Source organism: Rattus norvegicus, chromosome 17, assembly GCF_036323735.1.
Source record: "Rattus norvegicus strain BN/NHsdMcwi chromosome 17, GRCr8, whole genome shotgun sequence".
Taxonomy (NCBI): domain Eukaryota; kingdom Metazoa; phylum Chordata; class Mammalia; order Rodentia; family Muridae; genus Rattus; species Rattus norvegicus.
In genome coordinates this window covers 63482310-63501486 of record NC_086035.1, presented here as the reverse complement: position 1 = coordinate 63501486, position 19177 = coordinate 63482310, and the positions used below count along the sequence as shown (strand labels likewise).

Sequence of the window (19177 nt, the reverse complement as noted above, 5' to 3'; positions counted from 1 at the left end):
GAGCTTCCACACTGAGTGACACAGGAAACCATTGGGCAGCCCTGAGAAGAGGATGAGGGGATCCTTTAAAGAGGATAAATGTTTGTAGAGGACCAAGAGACAGGGACTCTGGGGGAAGGACCAAAGGCCACATGGAAGGTCTGCAGCCATGCTTCGGGGAACATTCCATGCATGCTGACCAACTCACACGATCAGGTATTCTTAGGAACACCCAGCCTTGCAATTTCACTGGCTTCCTCACTTTAATGAATATGTGTTTATGTGATACAAAATTTATACAATGGAGGAGGAAAATATCCTTAGGGAAACTAGAACTCTATTATTAAATAAAATATCAGATATCATGGGAAAAAACTATGCCAGTCATAGGAAGGTGATTCCTATTTCACAGAAAATATTTATGGTAAGACAGACAGACAAACTCTCCTAAACTTCTTAATCTTTATCCAACCTACTGATCCAGAATGGAGAACAGGATTATGTCAAATATAAGACATTACAGAATTATAGCTACATGTATGATTTAACTCATTACATCACAGGTAGTGAAGTAAGCCCAAGATAACTCCACCAAAGGTACAGTCCAAATAGGAGCATGGCTCACCTTCTCCAGATCCGGCTCTCGTAGAGCAAGGGCAAGCTCATTGTTATCCATCACTGACGCTGCGGCCACGTCTAATGGAGTTGAACCTCTCATGGCTGGTGAGGCTAATTCAAACGAAGAGGAAATAATACCTGGATTGTGCTGGAGCTAGGAGTACAGTGTAAGAAAACACACCTTTCCCACACTTCATACCTAAATAGCATATATATGATACGAAATCTATGTAAGATCTTTGACAATCAAAAAATGTGTATGCTTATTGTGACTGAAATAAATGCGGACTGTGATAGAACTCAGTTGCACAAATGAACATTCAAGACTTCAAGGTCTTAATCAGGTTTAGTGATGAGAATACTTCAGATCTGCTCTGATTCTTAAAACATACAATGTACTACAGCAACCATGCACTTGGGTGTTTGGGTGTTACGATCATTAAAACTGATATAAACTAGACAGTATAAAAAAAATCTTCTCATGTGGCAAACCTCTGGGCATGTCTGAGGATGCAATTTTAGAGTGAACTGAATGATGGGAAGACCCACCCTACAAATGGTTGGTACCGTTCCATGGGCAGAGGGCCTGGAATGAATTAAAACAAAACAAAGCAAAACAAGACAAGATAAAGACAGCTGAGTGCTGCCTGCATCCTCCTTGCTTCTTAATTTGCACAGATATCAGCAAAGAGCCTCACCATCCTAGATACTGTCATATCAGACAGTGGCCACAGCCACCAATCCCTCCTCCCAATAACACTTTATACCCACAAAGTGTGAGGTAGATAAACCCTTCCTTCTTTTAAGTTTCATTCTGTCAGATAATGCAACAATGATGTGTCTACTATTTAAGTCAAAATTGGTATCTTTGTCTAGGGTGCAGTTACAAGCAGTTGTGAGTCACCTAACATGGGTTCTAGGCTCAGAACACCAGTCCTCTATAGAAGAAGCAAGTGTTTGAAACCAATGAGCCATCGCTCAAGCTCCTGTCTGGGTCATTTTTTTCTTTTAAAGACTAAATTCATATCATACATTAACTTACCAAGACCAACACTGCTGTTTTCCAGTAAATAACTGAGATGATCAAACATGGCTTTCTGATTCTGCCTACTTATACGACAGAAGTAACAGAGAAAACGGCAGCAGTTGGCCACCATCTTGGGGAAGGTGATTTCCTATAAAAAGAGTACCTGGTTAGTTGCTGAAACAAACAATAGAATTGAGCTCTGAAGGTGAGGCCACAAGGGCAGTGTCAACCCATTTGCACCCATGAAAACCAAGCTCAGACACTGAAAACCTTCAAACAGTTCTCCAGCCACTGGACATCAGGTCTGACACCCAAACCCATCTGCATTAACGGAACCAGACTACAGAGACAAGGCTACGTATGCTACCTGGGTACATGACTGTCTGTGCCTACCTGAGAAACTATATGATCCCTCTGACTCTGTTTTATAAAATTCATAAAATATGGTTGTTAAAAATGTAGGAACAGGAGGGAAAGATACACTGAACTTGGGAGTCTCATAATGGGATGTTTTTATCACCATCAACTCTTGTTGTTGATGATGATGATGTCCCAGGGCTTCACAACCTGCCTGCTCTAGACACTACTTCTTTGCCAAGATTCTGGCCAGAAGGCCCATCTGGTCAGCACCTAGGGTAAGTTCTCAACTTCCCTAATGCTGTGACCCTTTAATACCGTCCTTCATGTTGTGGTGACCCCCCCACCATAAAATTATTTTCATTGCTACTCATAACCGTAACTTTGCTTCTGTTATGAATTGTAGTGTAAATATCTGATAGGCAGGCTATCTGATATGCAACCCCTGTGGCCCCATTAGGGTTGCAACCCACGGGTCAAGAACTGCTGCCCTAGATGCTTCTTCCTGAACTCAATACATTGTAAAGGTCTTTATATGTATGTATGTATGTCTGTCTGTCTGTCTGTCTGTCTGTCTGTCTGTCTGTCTGTGGGGCAGGGAAAACCTAGGCATAGACATACCATAAAGAACACATGTTGTGATTTAAATTCAGGCATGACCTTTCCATCTCGGGTTATGAGATTGTGCTGGTTTACATGGAGTGATGGAGCACTTTGCTGTGCTCTTCCACCTAAGGATCTGGGTTTTTCAGACTATATTGGAAATTGTACATACTAAAAGGTTAACTTTAAAGTCTAACCACAAACCCTTTCCAGAACAACCCTGTCTAAGCATTGATTTTGGTTCAGAAATTTAGAGAATCCATCTGTTGTATGAATCATAGTTGAGTCTGAAGGATAGGTATGTACCTTGTACTTATGACAAGATGGGATGTAATACTGAAATATTTATATGCTTTTTGTAAGTCACTAAATATCCTTTAAGGGGACTCATTTAGGAGACAACAAATGACAAAGCACAATATAGAAATTTCTTTCTCAATTATTAAAGAAAATCAAATAGCCAACTACAACTCTTAGACTCAGGAATATGAGAGAGAGAGAGAGAGAGAGAGAGAGAGAGAGAGAGAGAGAGAGAGAGAGAGAGAGGAAGAAGAAGAAGAAGAAGAAGAAGAAGAAGAAGAAGAAGAGAGAAGAAGAGAGAAGAAGAGAGAAGAAGAGAGAAGAAGAGAGAATATCAGTGTTTCTTAAACACAAGTTCACTAAATAAAGGTAAGAAATAATCACTCTTGTAGTTTCTTTGCAACATGGCTCCTAAAGTCAAGGCTTCAGTTTACCTTGGACTCCCCACCTCCAAGGACGTTCACCATGACTTCCATCACTGTTTCGTGCATCCCAAGGGCCCTCATGAGATTGGGATGCTGATAAAACACCTTGTTATTCATAATATCCCTAGAAAGAACACAATTACAACAGTGTTATTTTCTAATAAACAGTGAAGTCTGTGACTTGCCTAAATGTAATGCTTACTCTCTGAGAGAGAAACCGGATGCATGTGAAGTCAGAAGTACAAACAGACCCCCTCCTCTGATTGTGATGGACAATAAAAGAGACTACAGCAGGTGGAACTTTGAATGATTCTAAGGTCATTTCTGGTTAAAATATTACATTGTGGTATTCTCAAGGAGCTTTATCCTGAACCAGAAGCAATCACTATTTGTAACTACAAAGAAGTACTGTAGACATCTATCAGAAACAACAATCAACACAAGAGTTTTCTAACAATATTTTCTTCTTACCTCCAAAACAATAAGATTTCTTTATCTCTCTCTGTCTCTGTCTATCTCTACCTCTATCAAATACACACACACACACACACACACACACACACACACACACACACTGAAATCTGTTTTTCATTTCTTTCCCTGTATCATTCACATACAGGTTTGCTGACAGTACATATTTTAAGTTGTTCTTCTAGACAAATGAGCTTCCAAGAAGGTAAATTGGCATTTATGAAGCATATCTTTTTTTAACCACAAAAGTAGAATTTTATTCCCTAGTAATTTTCATTTATAACACTAATGAACAATTTATTTGTTAATGGAACATATTGTTGCTAATGTGTTTATTTAACAAGTAATCTCCAAATCCTAGAAGACTTTGTTTTTCATTAGCTTAATTAAAAAAACATTTCTCATATATAAGAGGCTTCCTTAGGTTACATTCAAATATTAGGACCCAAATAACACTTAATCTCATTCCATTATAGGGATTTATTCCAATAATCTTTGCTTATTGGCATAGATTTTTCTGCTTTTTAACATATCACAATTAGCACTCGTATATTTTCAACATGTACCCATCATGGTGAATGTGAAATACAATCTTCCAGTCTATTTTTATAAATTTAAATATTACTAGGCTCATGAGCAGTACACAGTATTGTTCTGCGAGATGACAACATATATCAGTGATAACGATGCCATCAGTAATGATTCGTTTAAGTCCTCTGGACTGTGTTTCAGTTTTATACAAGAGAAAAAAGTCTTTTTCTCTTCATTATGTGTATGTGTTATGTGTGTGGGTGTACACTTTAGATGCCGATAAAAGACCCCAGAATACTTGGAATACTCGACCTTTCTGACATTTATCTAATTATGTTCTATTTGTTTTTGTTTGAGATGATGTCTCATTATGTAGACCAGGCTGGCCACAAATTGACAGATATCACCTGCCTCTCCCTCGCAAGTGCTAGAATTAAAGGTATGTTTCCATGCCTGGCCCTAATTATAATTTTCTAAGAATCTTCTACCACTGTACATTCCAGATCTCTACAGTTTTTCTACAATTTTTCTCTTGAACCACATATAATCTACATTTTGATGATAGTGGTGGTGGTAGTGGTGATATTACCATTTTGATTTCTTAAATTAGAACCCTGACTTTAGAATACCTTTCTGTGATCACTGGGAGAAAACATGATGGCTTCACTCACACTCCTCAAGATGAGGCATCAATGTTAACCCCTAACGTTCATGAAATATAAACTCATGATGTTGAATCCTCAGAACTTGGTTCCCCCTCTCCTCCTTTTCCCAGAATCCAATGGATGGAGACAGCTTTCTTATTTACCTCCTGTGCTAAATGATCATCTGCCAGTGTCACAGATTTAATGTGTTTTTTTATATAACTGGGCATTATTGAGGGGCTGAAAAATAGCCTAGTTGCTGTGTGCCAACACTATATCAGCATCTTTTGTCACTTTTTTAATGTATTGTTCAATGTGAAAAGGTACATGTCAGTCCATTCTGTGCAAAATGTCTTCTGGATACCACAGGGACTCTCAAAAGCCACGATTGCCTGTATAAGACCTCCCTAAGACTACATCCAGTGCAGGAGAAAGCTCACAAGGCCAGAACCCTAACTGAGAAGCTCTATGAAGTAAGTGACTGCTGGGGAATCAAGAACCAGTTTTCATCAGGGATAAGTCCCCTCCACTAGGTTGCCTGTGACACAGTGAGCAATTTTCTGATTTGGTTTAAAAGCTTAATCTCTAGGAAAAAATACTTGATGTCATCCCATAATCTAGTCAAAGTTACGGTATCGGTGACCTGGCATTACGAACTTGAGAAGAAATGCACAAGAGGAAGACAGCTACAGCTACATATTTACCCTAATCCTCGGATCATCAGCTTCTCTTCTTCTTTGCCCATCCTCACACTCAGCAGGGATCGGATCTGACCAAGTGATGCAAGCAGATTGATGGTGTCCTCCACAGAGACGCCGTTGATAGTGTAGGTCTTTGGCAGTGCTCGAACGAGACCCCCAATGCCATCATACTGCCGGTGCAGCAGCACAAACATAGCCCTCACCAGCTCAGGGTCCTCGATGACAGACTCTTGAGCCCACCGCACCATAGTCTCAGAAATGAGTTGCTGGAGGCTGGCTGCATGGCAGGTTTGTGTCAAGTAGTTAGAGAATACACATTAGACATTTTAACTGCAGAACCTCAGAGCTTCGAATTAGCATCACAATAGTTACGACACTTTAAGAACGCTTGAAATAGTCTTGATAAGTGTTATTTAAATATTATTATTCTTTACAGAGAGACCATAGGTAATTTATTAAGGATAAAATACAAGCACTTCTGACTAGATAATATTTTTATAATTAAGATGAGTTATTTCAGAATTACAGGCTGTAATGATTTGAATGAGAAATGTTCTTCATAGGTTCATGTATTTGAATACTTGGTTTCCAGTGGGTGGTGCACTTTTGGGAAGGTTATGGACTCGTCAAGGGGTAGAGCCTTGTTAGAGGAAGTATGTCACTGGGGGGTGTGTTTTGAGGTTTTTATAACCTGGTCCTGCTTCCTGTGATCAATGAAATGTGTCAGATAGCCTCATGATCCTTTTCCAAGCTTCCTCACCATGATGGACTTTACCCCATGAAAACTGTTAGGTCAACTATAACTTTCCTTAGCTTTTTCCCAAGTATTTTTGTCAGAACAGCAGAAAAAATGAGAACTACTGTTGAGAGCCCACAAATCTGTCAAACAGCACAAGGAACCAAAACTTTTACTTTCATGAAGTTTTTCCTCTGACTTTCCTCCCAGAAGGTATGATACCACACCAGCTCTAGAGGTCCTTTGTGGGAAACTCAAGGTTGTGCTTGGATACCCAGCGAGCTCCTTGATTAAGTTGTCTGCAGCATAGATTATTACATCAATATGGTTTTACTTAAATTTGGATCTAAACTGTCACTTAAAATACCTCTAAAAGGGTTTGATTGTTCAGTTTTAACTAAACTGAAAAAAAATCATATCAGGCAAACAAGGCTATCTTGGCATAGTATGCAACACAGTCTCTTTTAAATAGAAATTTCCAAATGACTTTAAGTAAAATAGAGACATGTAAATTAGTTAGGGTACAAGTGGCTAGTGTAAGGCTTACTTTCTCTCATTAATATATCAGCATGCTCTCAAATGAAGCTATCTATGTTGTGCCTGCATATCATTTATGGAAAAAAAAAACCTACCAAATGCATCCAAACAGAAACAGTGTAAACAAATGTCAATATATCCCCACGTGTCAAAATCTCATTGTCATGATAATAGGCAAAAGCCATAGACACATTAGCAAATATGCATGGTTAGGAACTGAGAACACTGGCTGAAGATAGCCTACCTCTAATCTTGTTGTGTCTCTAAATGATAATTTTATGAATAGTCTTTTTTACTTTTTTCTAGAAAGAACCTTTATGAAACCAGTACTGTATCTTAAAATTGGTAGGATAATCAAAATGCAGTGATAAGAATGTGATACAAATAGATTTGGTTCATGACCCCTTCAGAATTAAAGTATACTTTTGAAGAACTCAGAGTTCAATAGGGCTGACTTATGTGGTTCCAAGGACCAGCAGCCATTTTCTTGATCAAACAGTAAACAATTAACTAGAGGTAATAGTAATTGTTTAGAGGTGGTCTCTGAAGCTTAGAAAAGGCTTCACAACCAAATAGAGCCATAGTTACATATATACATATGTATACTATGTGTGTGTGTGTGTGTGTGTGTGTGTGTGTGTGTGTATAGTGTCAAAAGGAATGGCTTAACTTTATATAAGTATTTAAAAATTGTGTACATTATTTACCTATGAAGGCTAAGTTGTTCTCTTTATTTCTCTGTGTATACATATTTGTTTACATTTGTCTACATGTATATACATGAATATAAGTATGGTTGGGGCCAAAGACTTATGTTGATGTCATCCTGGGGAGTTCTCTCCTTTGTCTTTTGAGTTGGGGGTCTCTCAACAGCTTTAAGCTAAATACTTCAGATAGACTAGCTAGAAAGCCAAGTCCCAAGGATACGCTGTTTTTACCTCCTAAGCAATGGGATGATAGGTGTATACTGCTGCTTTTTTGCATGGATGCTAGGTATACAAAATCTGATCTTCGTGCTTGCACTGCAAGTATGCTTCCTCTTGGTAGTCTGTGACCAAACACCTAAAATGTTAGATCTGCAGGGAGCCCATGCCCTCCACAATGCAGTTACCTCCCAAACTGGTCCTATGAGTACAGCTGAGGCAACCATCTACTTCTGGGTTCTATAGCGATTGACTTAAGAAGCTGATCCTTGAAAGTTGGGGCCTCCTACTGAATGGGTGTTCATTCTGAGGATGAATAAATATCTCTGAGCACTAGACCAGGACCCTTTCAGATGCTTACAGGACTTTCTGGAGTCACTTGCGACTGGTTTTTCAGCTTGCTTTTTCTTCAGGTAGGTCACCTTTTCTACCAGGGACAGCAGACGTCCTCTGATTGTTAAGTCATTGCTTCCGTCTAGAGATCCATCTTCATCCAGTTCAATTCCTGGCATTAACAGCAGGGGGAGCAGAAAGGGGAAGCCCTTTAAAACAGTACAAGAGTTGGGAGCTAACCTCAGGCTCTCCGGCTTTTCTGTCATCAGCTTCCAGTGAGGCCTCATACACCGGGCTATCTCTCTCCAGAGCACTCCAAAATGCTTCACTTCTCAGCATCTCTCCTCCCCCTCCTTCCTTTCCCCCCCAGTTCTTGTTATCCCAGGACCATTAACAATCGGGGCACACTCATATTGAATGAAGAACAAAAAGGCACCATGAGGAGACAAAATCAATTCTACCCTTTGCCTGACCTTTGCCGCATCAAAGACTTTGAATACTGTTTGCCTGAACCTTATCCTAGCTGTCTAAAATTCCTAGTACTTCTATACTCCTCTCTGCTAAGTATCTCAGTGTTTTCACTGAGAGCTAGAGAGAAAAGGCATAACAAGATGCCCTAAGCCAGGGAATATTTTGTACCTACAGCAATAATTCTGCTGTTTGGGGTAAATTTTATTGATGTTATATAGACAGCCTAATATATAGGCAAACAGGCTTTCATTCATAAAATTAATGTACAGTGTGATATTCTTAATCTCTTCCAGAAAAAGATAAGCATAAGCTGACTGGTGCCATATCTGTCATTCATATAATATGCATATGCATATGTGTATGTGTATGTAGTTAGTTCTTTACTTATATCTGTTTATCTACATCACTGGAAAAATTACAAATTAATTTTCTGCCATTGAAACTCAAACTTTTTTTTAAAAGATTTATTCATTTATTATATATAAGTACACTGTAGCTGTCTTCAGATACACCAGAAGAGGGCATCGGATCTCTTTACAGATGGTTGTGAGCCACCATGTGGTTGCTGGGAATTGAACTCAGGACCTCTGGAAGAGCAGCTGGTGCTCTTAACCACTGAGCCATCTCTCCAGCCCCCGAAACTCAAACTTTTATTACATCATGTCATAAGGAAACACAAGCCTCTGTTTGTTTGATTATTGTTATTCAACTAATTTCCTTAGCAGGTTAGTTGGTGGGCATGCCTTGACAGTCTTGATTGTCAATTGATATAGAAGTATAAGCCCACTGTGGGTGTTACCATTCCCTATGAAGGTAGTGCTGGGATGTGCTGGAGAGCTAGCTAATCATAGACCCGAATAAGTCAACAAGCAGCATTTCCTACACAATTTCTTTAGGTTCTTGCTTGGATTCTGGCCCTAATTTCCCTCAGTGATGGACTATGACCTAGAACCATAAGATAAAGCCAAATACATATTTTCCTCTCCTAAATTGCTGTTGGTCATGGTATTATTTGGCACAGCAACAGAGATCATCAGAACAAAAAGTTTACCACAGTGAGTCATCAGGTCCTCATGGAAATCTAGGAGTTGGTCTCGGATTTCTTCAGGGCAGGGGCATTCACTTTTATCATCCTTAAAATTGAGAAGCATATTGATCTGGAAGAGGAAAACAACAAGAGAGGACCAACAAGAGAGGGAAGAATGGTGAATCTGAATGCAGGAGCCTTCCAAATCGCATTTCTCATGTGCAGAGATTACTCCCCTTGATAAGTGAAAGCCATTGTCTATCGTTCAGTCCAACTAGCATCGCAAAATATGTCAATTTCTCCTGGGTATTGGGAGATGGAGAATAGTTGTAAATGTGTAGAATCCTCTTCTATTAATGAGTCCATTAATGTCAGACTCACATACATTTTATAGCTTAAGTACAGGTGTTTTTAGGGGCTAGATAGGTAGGAATGCTTTCTGTCCTTACAAAGGATACCAGTTTAGTTCTGAGTGTCCCTATCAGGTAACTTATAACTTCTTGTCACTTTCCTCCAGGAGATCTGATACCTTCTTCTGGCTTCAAGGTGTTACATACACACCTATATACACAAAGCATAAACTTCTACACACACACACACACACACACACACACATACACACACACATATACACTCACACACATAAAATCATTTTGAAATATTTGATTGTATTCTGCACAATTTATTATGCTCCTCATAACCGTTATTTTCTAACACTGGCACATTCTGCATATTTCAAAGACAGCTTTTGAGAAGGTTACCAATTCAAAGAGAAGAAAAGTTCTAAACACAATAGAAAAGCTACACAATAGCTAAGCTGATGTTGATATTCATGTTTTATTCAAACTCGGGACTCTCTCTCCCATCTGCTTAAGTTTTAGTACCAATAATATTAAATTCACAAACTAAGATAAGAGGGCTTTGATGTCCTCCTATATTTTTCTTTTGAAAATGTTTATAGTTTATAATGTCCTTTTATTACAGATTTGAGATAATAACAGATTCATATGCTCTTAGGAGACATAATACAGAGAGATCAAACATGTATAATTTGGCTGCTGGTGCCAGCATTTCTCCAGTTGGGAAGAATTCTAAAGTCTTATCTCTACCCGTGTCCCTTTAATCTCCATTTACAATATAGTGATCTTAAATTCTCTACACACTCAGTTAGACAGCAAAAGATAGTTGTATAACGTCTACTTAACCCCCAAACAATATTTGGATAAAGCTGAGGTAAGAAAAGGTGTGTAAGCCTAACACTTTCCAGTGTTTGGTTTTGGTTTGTTTTCATTTTTCTTTCTCTATTCTCTTCTGTCACTTTTCTTTTCTTCTGATTAAAAAAAAATCGTCTTTAGCTTTTTTTTTTTAAATAGCATATCCAAGATTCCCTAGCTTCTTTACATTTTATTGTATTTAAGTGTGTGTGTGTGTGTGTGTGTGTGTGTGTGTGTGTGTGTGTGTGGTGTGGTGTGCAGATGCCGTAGAGATCTGAAAAGGTTGTCATATCCACTGGAGCTAGAGTTACAAGTGGTTGCGAGCCACTACATGTGGAAGCTTTGAACCAAACTTGAGTCTTCCTGAAGAGGAGGAGGCAGACATAACCTCCATATCATGCCTCAAGCCTCTTATCTTTAAGTGTCTCAATGCTCACTTCCTCTTGAAAGGTCTTTTGCACAGCATGTAGAACTCTGTGCTGACAGGTTTTCTTTCTGTGGTAGAGACACATCTTCCACCTCATGCTGGCCCCATCTTCTCTGAAAACAACCTACCGTTATTCAGACTTATCTTCCCTCTGCCTGTAAGACTTCATTTCTTTCCAAACTTGTTTCTTGGCTGTATTTTTTCAGAAATTCAGCTATAATATTCATTGGTGTGAAATCCTTTGGGCTGCACTAGCTTCTTGAATCTCTAGTTTCATATCCTTTAGAGGAAGAGTTCTCAACCTGTGGGTCACATCCCCTTTGTGGGTCAAATGACCCCTCCTTGGGGGTCACATACCACATATCCTGCCTATCAGATATTTACATTACAATTCATAACAGTAACAAACTTAGTTATGAAGTAGACATGACATGATTGTATGGTTGGGAGTCACCACAACATGAGGAACTGTATTCGAGGGCTGCAGCTTTAGGAAGGCTGAGCTCAAGCCACCGCTTTAGAGAATTTGATATTTTAAGACATTTTTTGTTCAGTGACCTTTTTTTTCGGTTTGCCTATTGCTCCTCTTTTGCAGCTCAATATCACGCTGAGATGCTTGTCTCTCTTTGCTGTCTCTTTTCTCTCTTTTCCTCCAAGGATTCTTTTGCGCTGCTCTCTTCCAAGTTAAAATGCCACCTCTGCTGTCTCCATTCTGTTCTCTGGGCCACTTCTCTTCCTAGCTATTGTATTTTTTTAATCTAAAATGCCCTGGGTTCTTCTTGGGCCCTTTCTTCTTTGCTAAGATCTTATTTTTCTACTAGAGAAGGTTAGTGAGTACAGTTTTGTCATGATAGGAAGAGCTGCAGTCTCAGAGTAGGTTTCTTTTTTCACTTAACCTTCTCCTGGCTGTGGGTCAAAAGAGAGATTTTTTAACTCAAATATGAACATTTTCAGTGTGATGCAATGAACTCTGGTTCTTACTCAAACTCCCATGTTAGAGAGCTTTCTCTGACACTAACCAATGGGAGACCTAAAGAAAGGGCCCTGGGGCTACGGACCCTTTCTTCTACAAGGTGTCAAAGTGAAAGAACCTTGTGTCTGCTCCTTCAGTGGAGGGTTTCTATTATTTGAAGTGACCTGGGCCAGTACAAGTTGACCCGTCTGTGGTTGAGTATAATCACTATTTATGGAACCTCAAGTTGTGCCATCCTGACTTCCTTGAACCAACTCTAGTTGACCTGATGCCTTTTAGTGATTAGTTACTTATCAGATAGTATAACCATATCTCACTAAATGATTAGTAATAGTTTGCTTCGACCAGGTAAATTGAAACTGAGACTGTTGATCAAATGAATATAGCTAATTTCAACAGAGCAGAAAGGAAAGGCCACTCGTAACTTATCATGAGATTTTTTTGTAATGCACAGATCCTGACTGCTCCAAAACTCCAAAATGAGAAAGAAGCTCTTCAATTACACTCTGGTACCTGCTCCTGTGGTGGTGACCGGAACTCCTTGGTTTTCCTGGCAGTGAGTGCAGCAGACATGTTTAAGGCTTGCATGACTTCATTATACCTGAACCGCTGATTGTCTTGGAGTTTGGCTACAAAGTCATCTGAAAAGGCTACAATGGCTTCTATCCGGTGCCGAACCTGGCAGTCACAGAGGTACTGAAGCAAGAGGCACATCTGAGAAGATCATTTAAAAGACATAGCATTAATATTTAATGTTTATCAAGTCATAACCAGTGTTAAATATTCTGTTTCCTAGTCTCTCTAAAACACAGAATCCTAGTACTTCACCAGCAGAAGCGTGTTTAGTAATTCTGAGTGAAACTAACATGTACAAGCCAGCAGAGTAGATGCATGCCCCTGGAGTGAGGTAACCATCAGAAGTCCTCTTCAGTACCACAGGCAGAGCAGCCAATGGATAAACAAGGAAGAGTTTACAAAGGGGTCTTCTGGGAGAGTTTTCACCATCGGTTGGAAAGTAGAAGACCTTTCCTTCAAAACACTTTTAATTGGGTTATAACTCAATTGTTAGAGGAAGGACATGGTAATGTACCTTTAGGAGAAAAAGCATAGAGTAAACACTGCTGAACAGAAAGACACCACTGAATCCCTGATCTAGGGCCAGAATAGAATATAGTGGTCATATATAAGCTGATTATGAAGTGAAAGTTCACTGCTTAAGCAGCTAGCTAGGTGATTTCTCATAGAAAACCAAGCAAATTTTAATGGGTAGAGTATTTGTTGAGAAATGTTTGTTGATGAACGTGTCTGGAGATGTGGCTTTGTGGTAGAATGCTTACCCTGAAGTATTAGCCAAGGGTGTAATTCCAAGCAACACAAGAAAACAAAACAAAACGAAACAAACGCACAAAAACTCGGGGGCTGAAGAGACGGCTGAGCTAAGAGAGCCTGTTGCTCTTTCCAGAGGCTTTGAGCTGAGTTCTCAGCCCTGTGTCAGGTGGATGACAACTTCCTAACTCAAGCTCCTGGGGGATCTGACGCTCTAGTACAGCTTCTGTAGGTACCTGCTCTCATATGTCTATACCCCCCACACACATATTCATACATGTAAACAAAATTAAATATTTTTAGAAAGTAAGTTGCCTATAAAAGAATGAGTCTAATTTAGAAAAACCACTACTATACTTAACACCCTTTTGTAGCAAAAAGAAAACCTTAAAAATAAAAATCCCACATGTCAATTGGTATGATCATTTCAACGCTCAATCTCATCTTTCTCCTCCAAGTCTATTGTCAAAGTACAGGGCACTATGAGGCTACTATGCCCTCGGGTCTGAACAAGTCTGACTGCTTTCTGAAGAAACAGACTCTGGGCTGCTACATTCACCTCTGCTTTCCTTGGAGCCACCACCTGGCCTCTCCAGCCTCAGGCCCTTTGCTGTGCTGCCTGCTCTGTGTACAAAGCTCCTGGGTCCCTCTACCCAATCCCTCTGGTTACCCCTATGGAATCTCTGCTTCTCTACCTGACCTCAGCTGAAAAATCGCCACCTACAAAGACCCTTCCTTCTCTTTCTGACAGAATTCCAAAAGATCTTTCTCCTAGCGATTCATCTTATACTTCAGACAACCAGATGAATTTTGACAATGACATCAAAAAGAAATTCAATCGGCAGGTACAAATTTCCCTAGAGACTGTGCACTTCTGGAAGGCAGAATTCATACCTGTTTCCTTCTCTCTACACCAAGCACATGGTCCGGAATGTGACTTCCATTGATGCTGACTGAGTTGATGAGCAAAACTAGTAATACCAAAGAACTAATACCAATGAACTAAAACCAATAAACTAATGCCAACTGAACTAGAACCAATGAACTAAAACCAATAAACTAATGCCAACTGAACTAGAACCAAAGAACTAAAACCAATAAACTAATGCCAACTGAACTAGAACCAATGAACTAATATCAATGAACTAATGCAAATGAACCAATACCAATGAACTAATACCAATGAATTAATGCAAATGGACCAATACCAATGAACTATTGCCAATGACTCAAATGTCAAACTAAAGTATTGAAGAGGCATGGATTAAGCAAACTCTAATAAACCTTGGCAAACACAAAGCCAGGCAATGTCCAGACTCCTTACATACATGCAGGAAAAGGACACTCTTGCTTTCTAAGCAGAGGGGTATGTGCATGTTCTAACATGGACAACAGGGGAGGTGAGGAGGAAAGGAGACATTTGTGCCTCAAATTCACACAACTATCACGTGGGTGAAATGCTTATGAAGAAACATGGGGAGACACACAAGTGAATGGGTAGTGAATTGTGAAGGTAAAGAGTAGAAAACAGGTTTATAGAGAGCAGTGCAAGAGAGAAAGGAAACCGGGTGGGTTTTACTACTTTAACACTTAGCAATTCTGAAAGTCCCTCCATTTTTTTTTGCCGCAGTTACCTGTAGTTTAACAGGCTCCGGGAGTTTCATCTGGAGTAAGCCTTCCTTAGGCCTTTTGCCTGCTTTGGCTTCCTCTTTGACTTCCAGTTTAGAGTCATCTATACTAATCTCCTTCTCTGGGGCACCTCCTTCCTCCTCTGGAGTGGCAGCTTCCTTAAACACACTAGGCTCAATCAACTGCAGGATGTGTTTCAAATCCTCATTGTGAAAGATGCCCATGATGAGCAGGGTGTAGAAGAGCTTGATGAGAGGCACAAAGAGGAACTCGGTGGTCCCGCCCACGGGATCCCGCGCGTGGAGGCTGCCCTCCTTCACCGCTTCTGTGAGCATCTGGATGGTCTTGGCCTTGAGGATGTCCAGTGGGAACTCGGGACTATACTGATAGCATTCGTTGCTAATGCTCACGAAACTAGGGGAGGAAAAGCACATCCGAGGGCGGAGAGAGGTGCTGAGGCCTATGCCCGGGAGGCCATGTTTCTTGTTCTCATCAGGGAAGAGGGTGATGCTCTTTGTCTCCTCTGTCATCGGGACGATGAACTCATTGTTCATCATGAGCCTGGCGGTGGCGTAGGAGCTGAGGTGGATGTCAATCAGCAGGTCATAGTACCCGGCTCGCAGCAAGCCAGGCATGTACTTGTTCTCAATGGCATAGAGCAGCTGAGGTTCGTCCACGTGGCTGCACAGTGCATGCGCCACCCGGTGATTCCCAAGGGCACAGACTGCAGAGTAGAGGCGGAGGGTGTGGTAGTGAAACTGCAACAACTCCTCCTGCTCGGTCAGCTCTAAGATATCAACAGATCTGTGGGAGGGAGGAGAAGAGGGTTCAGGGAGCAGGCACTGACATCTTTTGATTTTCTGACATTTAGCGGCTTCACGGTATTTGTAAATCACTTCTAGTTGGCTCACATGTTTTCTTACTTGGGAGGATTTCAGCTGAACTTGTCAATCCTGCGTTTGTCTAGAACTACACCTCCCTGTAGTAAGGCTGTAAGTATCCTTTTAGATACAGGGTTTCAGCCCAAGCCTGGGAATCCCCAATTTCAAAGCCTGAGAATTCTTGGGAGGGAAATCCTGCCTTTCCTTTTACAACAAGCTAACATGATCTGAGAAAGAAGGCATTTCCTGGGGCCATAGTGCCACTGTCTCTGCACTATGACCCCATCAGGGCAGAAATGAGTGAATGGAGCTCTCATCCTCTAATGTAAACTATCTGCCAGCATCCTGCATAGACCCCCACATCACAGACCAGGACTACCTATGATCCTACAAGGTACATGAAACAAAAAATGCAAATGACATCTTCCTCTTAGCAAAATAAAAGGGTAATTTCCTGAACTCTATTATTACTACTATTATTATTATCATTATTAATTCCTTGATAATTTTGTATACTCATGGGTATGAGGGCATCCACTGGAGTACAATAGGCCTACTAGGGACCACACACCCTTAAACAAATTAAAACTGACTTTCCTTTTCCCAGAAGCCATCAACTGCCATTAACTGCATTTGGGGCTTTGTGAGGCCCTTCCAGTCCATCCTAAAATGTTGATTGGCCTGGTCTCATGCGGGTCATATGTAGATGGCTTCAGCAGCTGCTGGGAATTTGTAAGAGCAGGGATTCCGTCCTATGCAGAAGGCTGTGCTTTGCTCCAATCTGCCCTGATCTTGGGATCTTACAATTCTTCCACAGGGTTCCCTGAGCCTTGGTGGAGGTGTAATAAAGATGTCTCGTCTGGGGGATGAGCACTCCACAGTCCCATAGTCTCTTCACTATGACTAGGCTCTCAGATCCCGCCCTCCACTGCTGTAAGTAGCATCTCTGATAGCGGTGACCTCATCTATGTCAGCCTGGGCCCATAGGTCAGCTCACTCTGTTTCCCTTAAACCACACGGCCAGGCAATACCTAACATGTCATTTCTGCTAATTCACATGGTTCCTTGGATATGTCCATGCATCAATACTGAGTCTAAAACCTATAGATAGTACACAGGAGACACTGGCATTAGAAGCAGAACCATGGTATAACCTTCAAGAAAAGAAGGACCCGCTCATCCAGAAAGGCCTTCCTCCACTGTTTTCTTCCTCAATAGTCAGCCTGGAAGAGCAATAGAGGACCCATGACCCAAAGAATTTGAGCCGGAAACAAATGCTCACTTGAGAGCTACTGATTTCTCTAGGTTGTTTGCTGGTATGCCAACATCTGACAAATTTAACTCATACCTTTAATAGCTTCCGAGGGAGCACTACTCCATACCTCAATAATATTCATTTATTCATCAGACATTGCTCTGGAGAACACATTAAGCACTGTGTACAGACAGTGCAAGGAGCACAAGCAAGCTTGCAGTCATTGAAGAGCTCCCTTTCCAGTTGGAGAGACAAAGCCACACCCCTCCCCATAGAAGAAAATAAACAATAGTTGCAAGGCTGGAGACGGCTCAGGAGTTAAGACCACTCGCTGCTCTTCCTGGACCCACGACAGGTGATCCAAAACTACTAAAAACTCCAACTCCAAGGAATCCAATGGCCCTGTATGGCTTCCACAGGAGCCTGAACACCCATGGCTTACACACATATAAGTAAAAAAGAAAAAGGAAAGGAATGGTGGACAGGGTGGTTCATGCCTTCAACACTAGCACCTAGGAGGCAGAGGTAGGCAGATCTCTTTGACATTGAAGGCATTTAGGTCTACAAGGCAAGTACCAGGCTGGCCAGATCTTAAAATTAAATAACAATTATAATGTGCATTCAGAAAAGTACAAAATGCTGGCATATACCTACTATGATCCCCAACTTTCAATGGTCTTATGCCATTGGAGACTCTTTCCCTCAGGAAAGCAGGTCTTATCAGATTTCCCTGTGGCTGCAGGGGAGCCTGGCACAGACCAGGTCATGACTGGTCACTAAGGTCAATATAGAGGGTGATGTTGTCACTTGAGAAGCCATCTTTCCTTGCTGTGGAGCCCTCTTGCCTTCTTGGGAACCTAATTCCAATTCTTTTTTTGTCAATGCAGCTGTGGTCCTCACATTTAGGAAAAATATCAAATCATGCTAGAACTCTAGTGGAAGTTTAAATTACTTTTTTACATAATGCATTCATCACAGACAATATTAGTGATAAAACACCTTGTTTCTTAGTATCACAAAATATCCTAGTGTGTATAAAGTTTTCTACCAGTAGAAAGGGGAATCTTTCCCGCACAGAAGGAATTCTTCTCTGGTGTTTTCTTCTTTCTTTTTAAAAAAAAACATTATCAGTTGCAAAATTCTGATAAAAATTACCTCACACAGGAAAAAAAAAGAACTAAATCAATCTAAACATCTATGGAATGTGTGTATATACATACAGACTATATATATATATATATATATACATATATATATATTATATTATACAGATCCAATAATAATAAATAAACACATCAAGATGCTTTGATACAAGAGTCCAATCAACTTTCATAGTATCTATCACTTCCCCAAACTCCTTTGGAGTTACAACACCACACACACACATACACACACACACACACACACACACACACACACACACCATCCCCTTCTCAAGTTCATGTCCACTTTTTCCTTATAGTACGTATGAGATGTATGTCTTTAAGTCTATATCCTACTGACTCCAACTAGTGTTGCCTACGTACACTCAGGAGCACGGCTGACTGAATCATAGGCACCCTATAAAGGGTCTTGGACAGATCACTCTCCTTCTCTCACCAAACTTTAACAAAAGTCTAAAATCCAGCCTAGCTTTTAGACCACAAACCTAAGAGGGAAAGTAGTGAGTCTTACTTCCGCCTTCAAGCCAAGTTCGCTCTTAGTTTATGACCTAGAGTTTCCAGGTTATCTGGATACCTTACCTTGGTGCACAGCCTAAGAACCTTAACTCCTAGCTCACAACAGACAG

The 19177-nt window shown here is 40.5% G+C and overlaps 1 protein-coding gene across 20 annotated transcripts in view; it reads right to left on the bottom strand.

Annotated features, from left to right (window-relative positions):
- Ryr2 (ryanodine receptor 2) overlaps nt 1-19177 on the bottom strand; it is a 585615-nt gene that overhangs the window by 165655 nt on the left and 400783 nt on the right. For all 20 annotated transcript variants that reach the window (XR_005495333.2, XR_010058952.1, NM_032078.3 and 17 more), the window contains 8 exons: nt 15258-16056; nt 12811-13011; nt 9708-9813; nt 8214-8357; nt 5660-5933; nt 3319-3433; nt 1640-1772; nt 605-708 (listed from right to left, as the gene is read on the bottom strand). Coding sequence is in view for 18 of the 20 variants with exons in the window: in NM_032078.3 (NP_114467.2) it covers nt 605-708; nt 1640-1772; nt 3319-3433; nt 5660-5933; nt 8214-8357; nt 9708-9813; nt 12811-13011; nt 15258-16056 (1876 nt within the window). In the remaining 2 variants the exon portion in view is untranslated. The remainder of the gene's footprint in view (nt 1-604; nt 709-1639; nt 1773-3318; nt 3434-5659; nt 5934-8213; nt 8358-9707; nt 9814-12810; nt 13012-15257; nt 16057-19177) is intronic.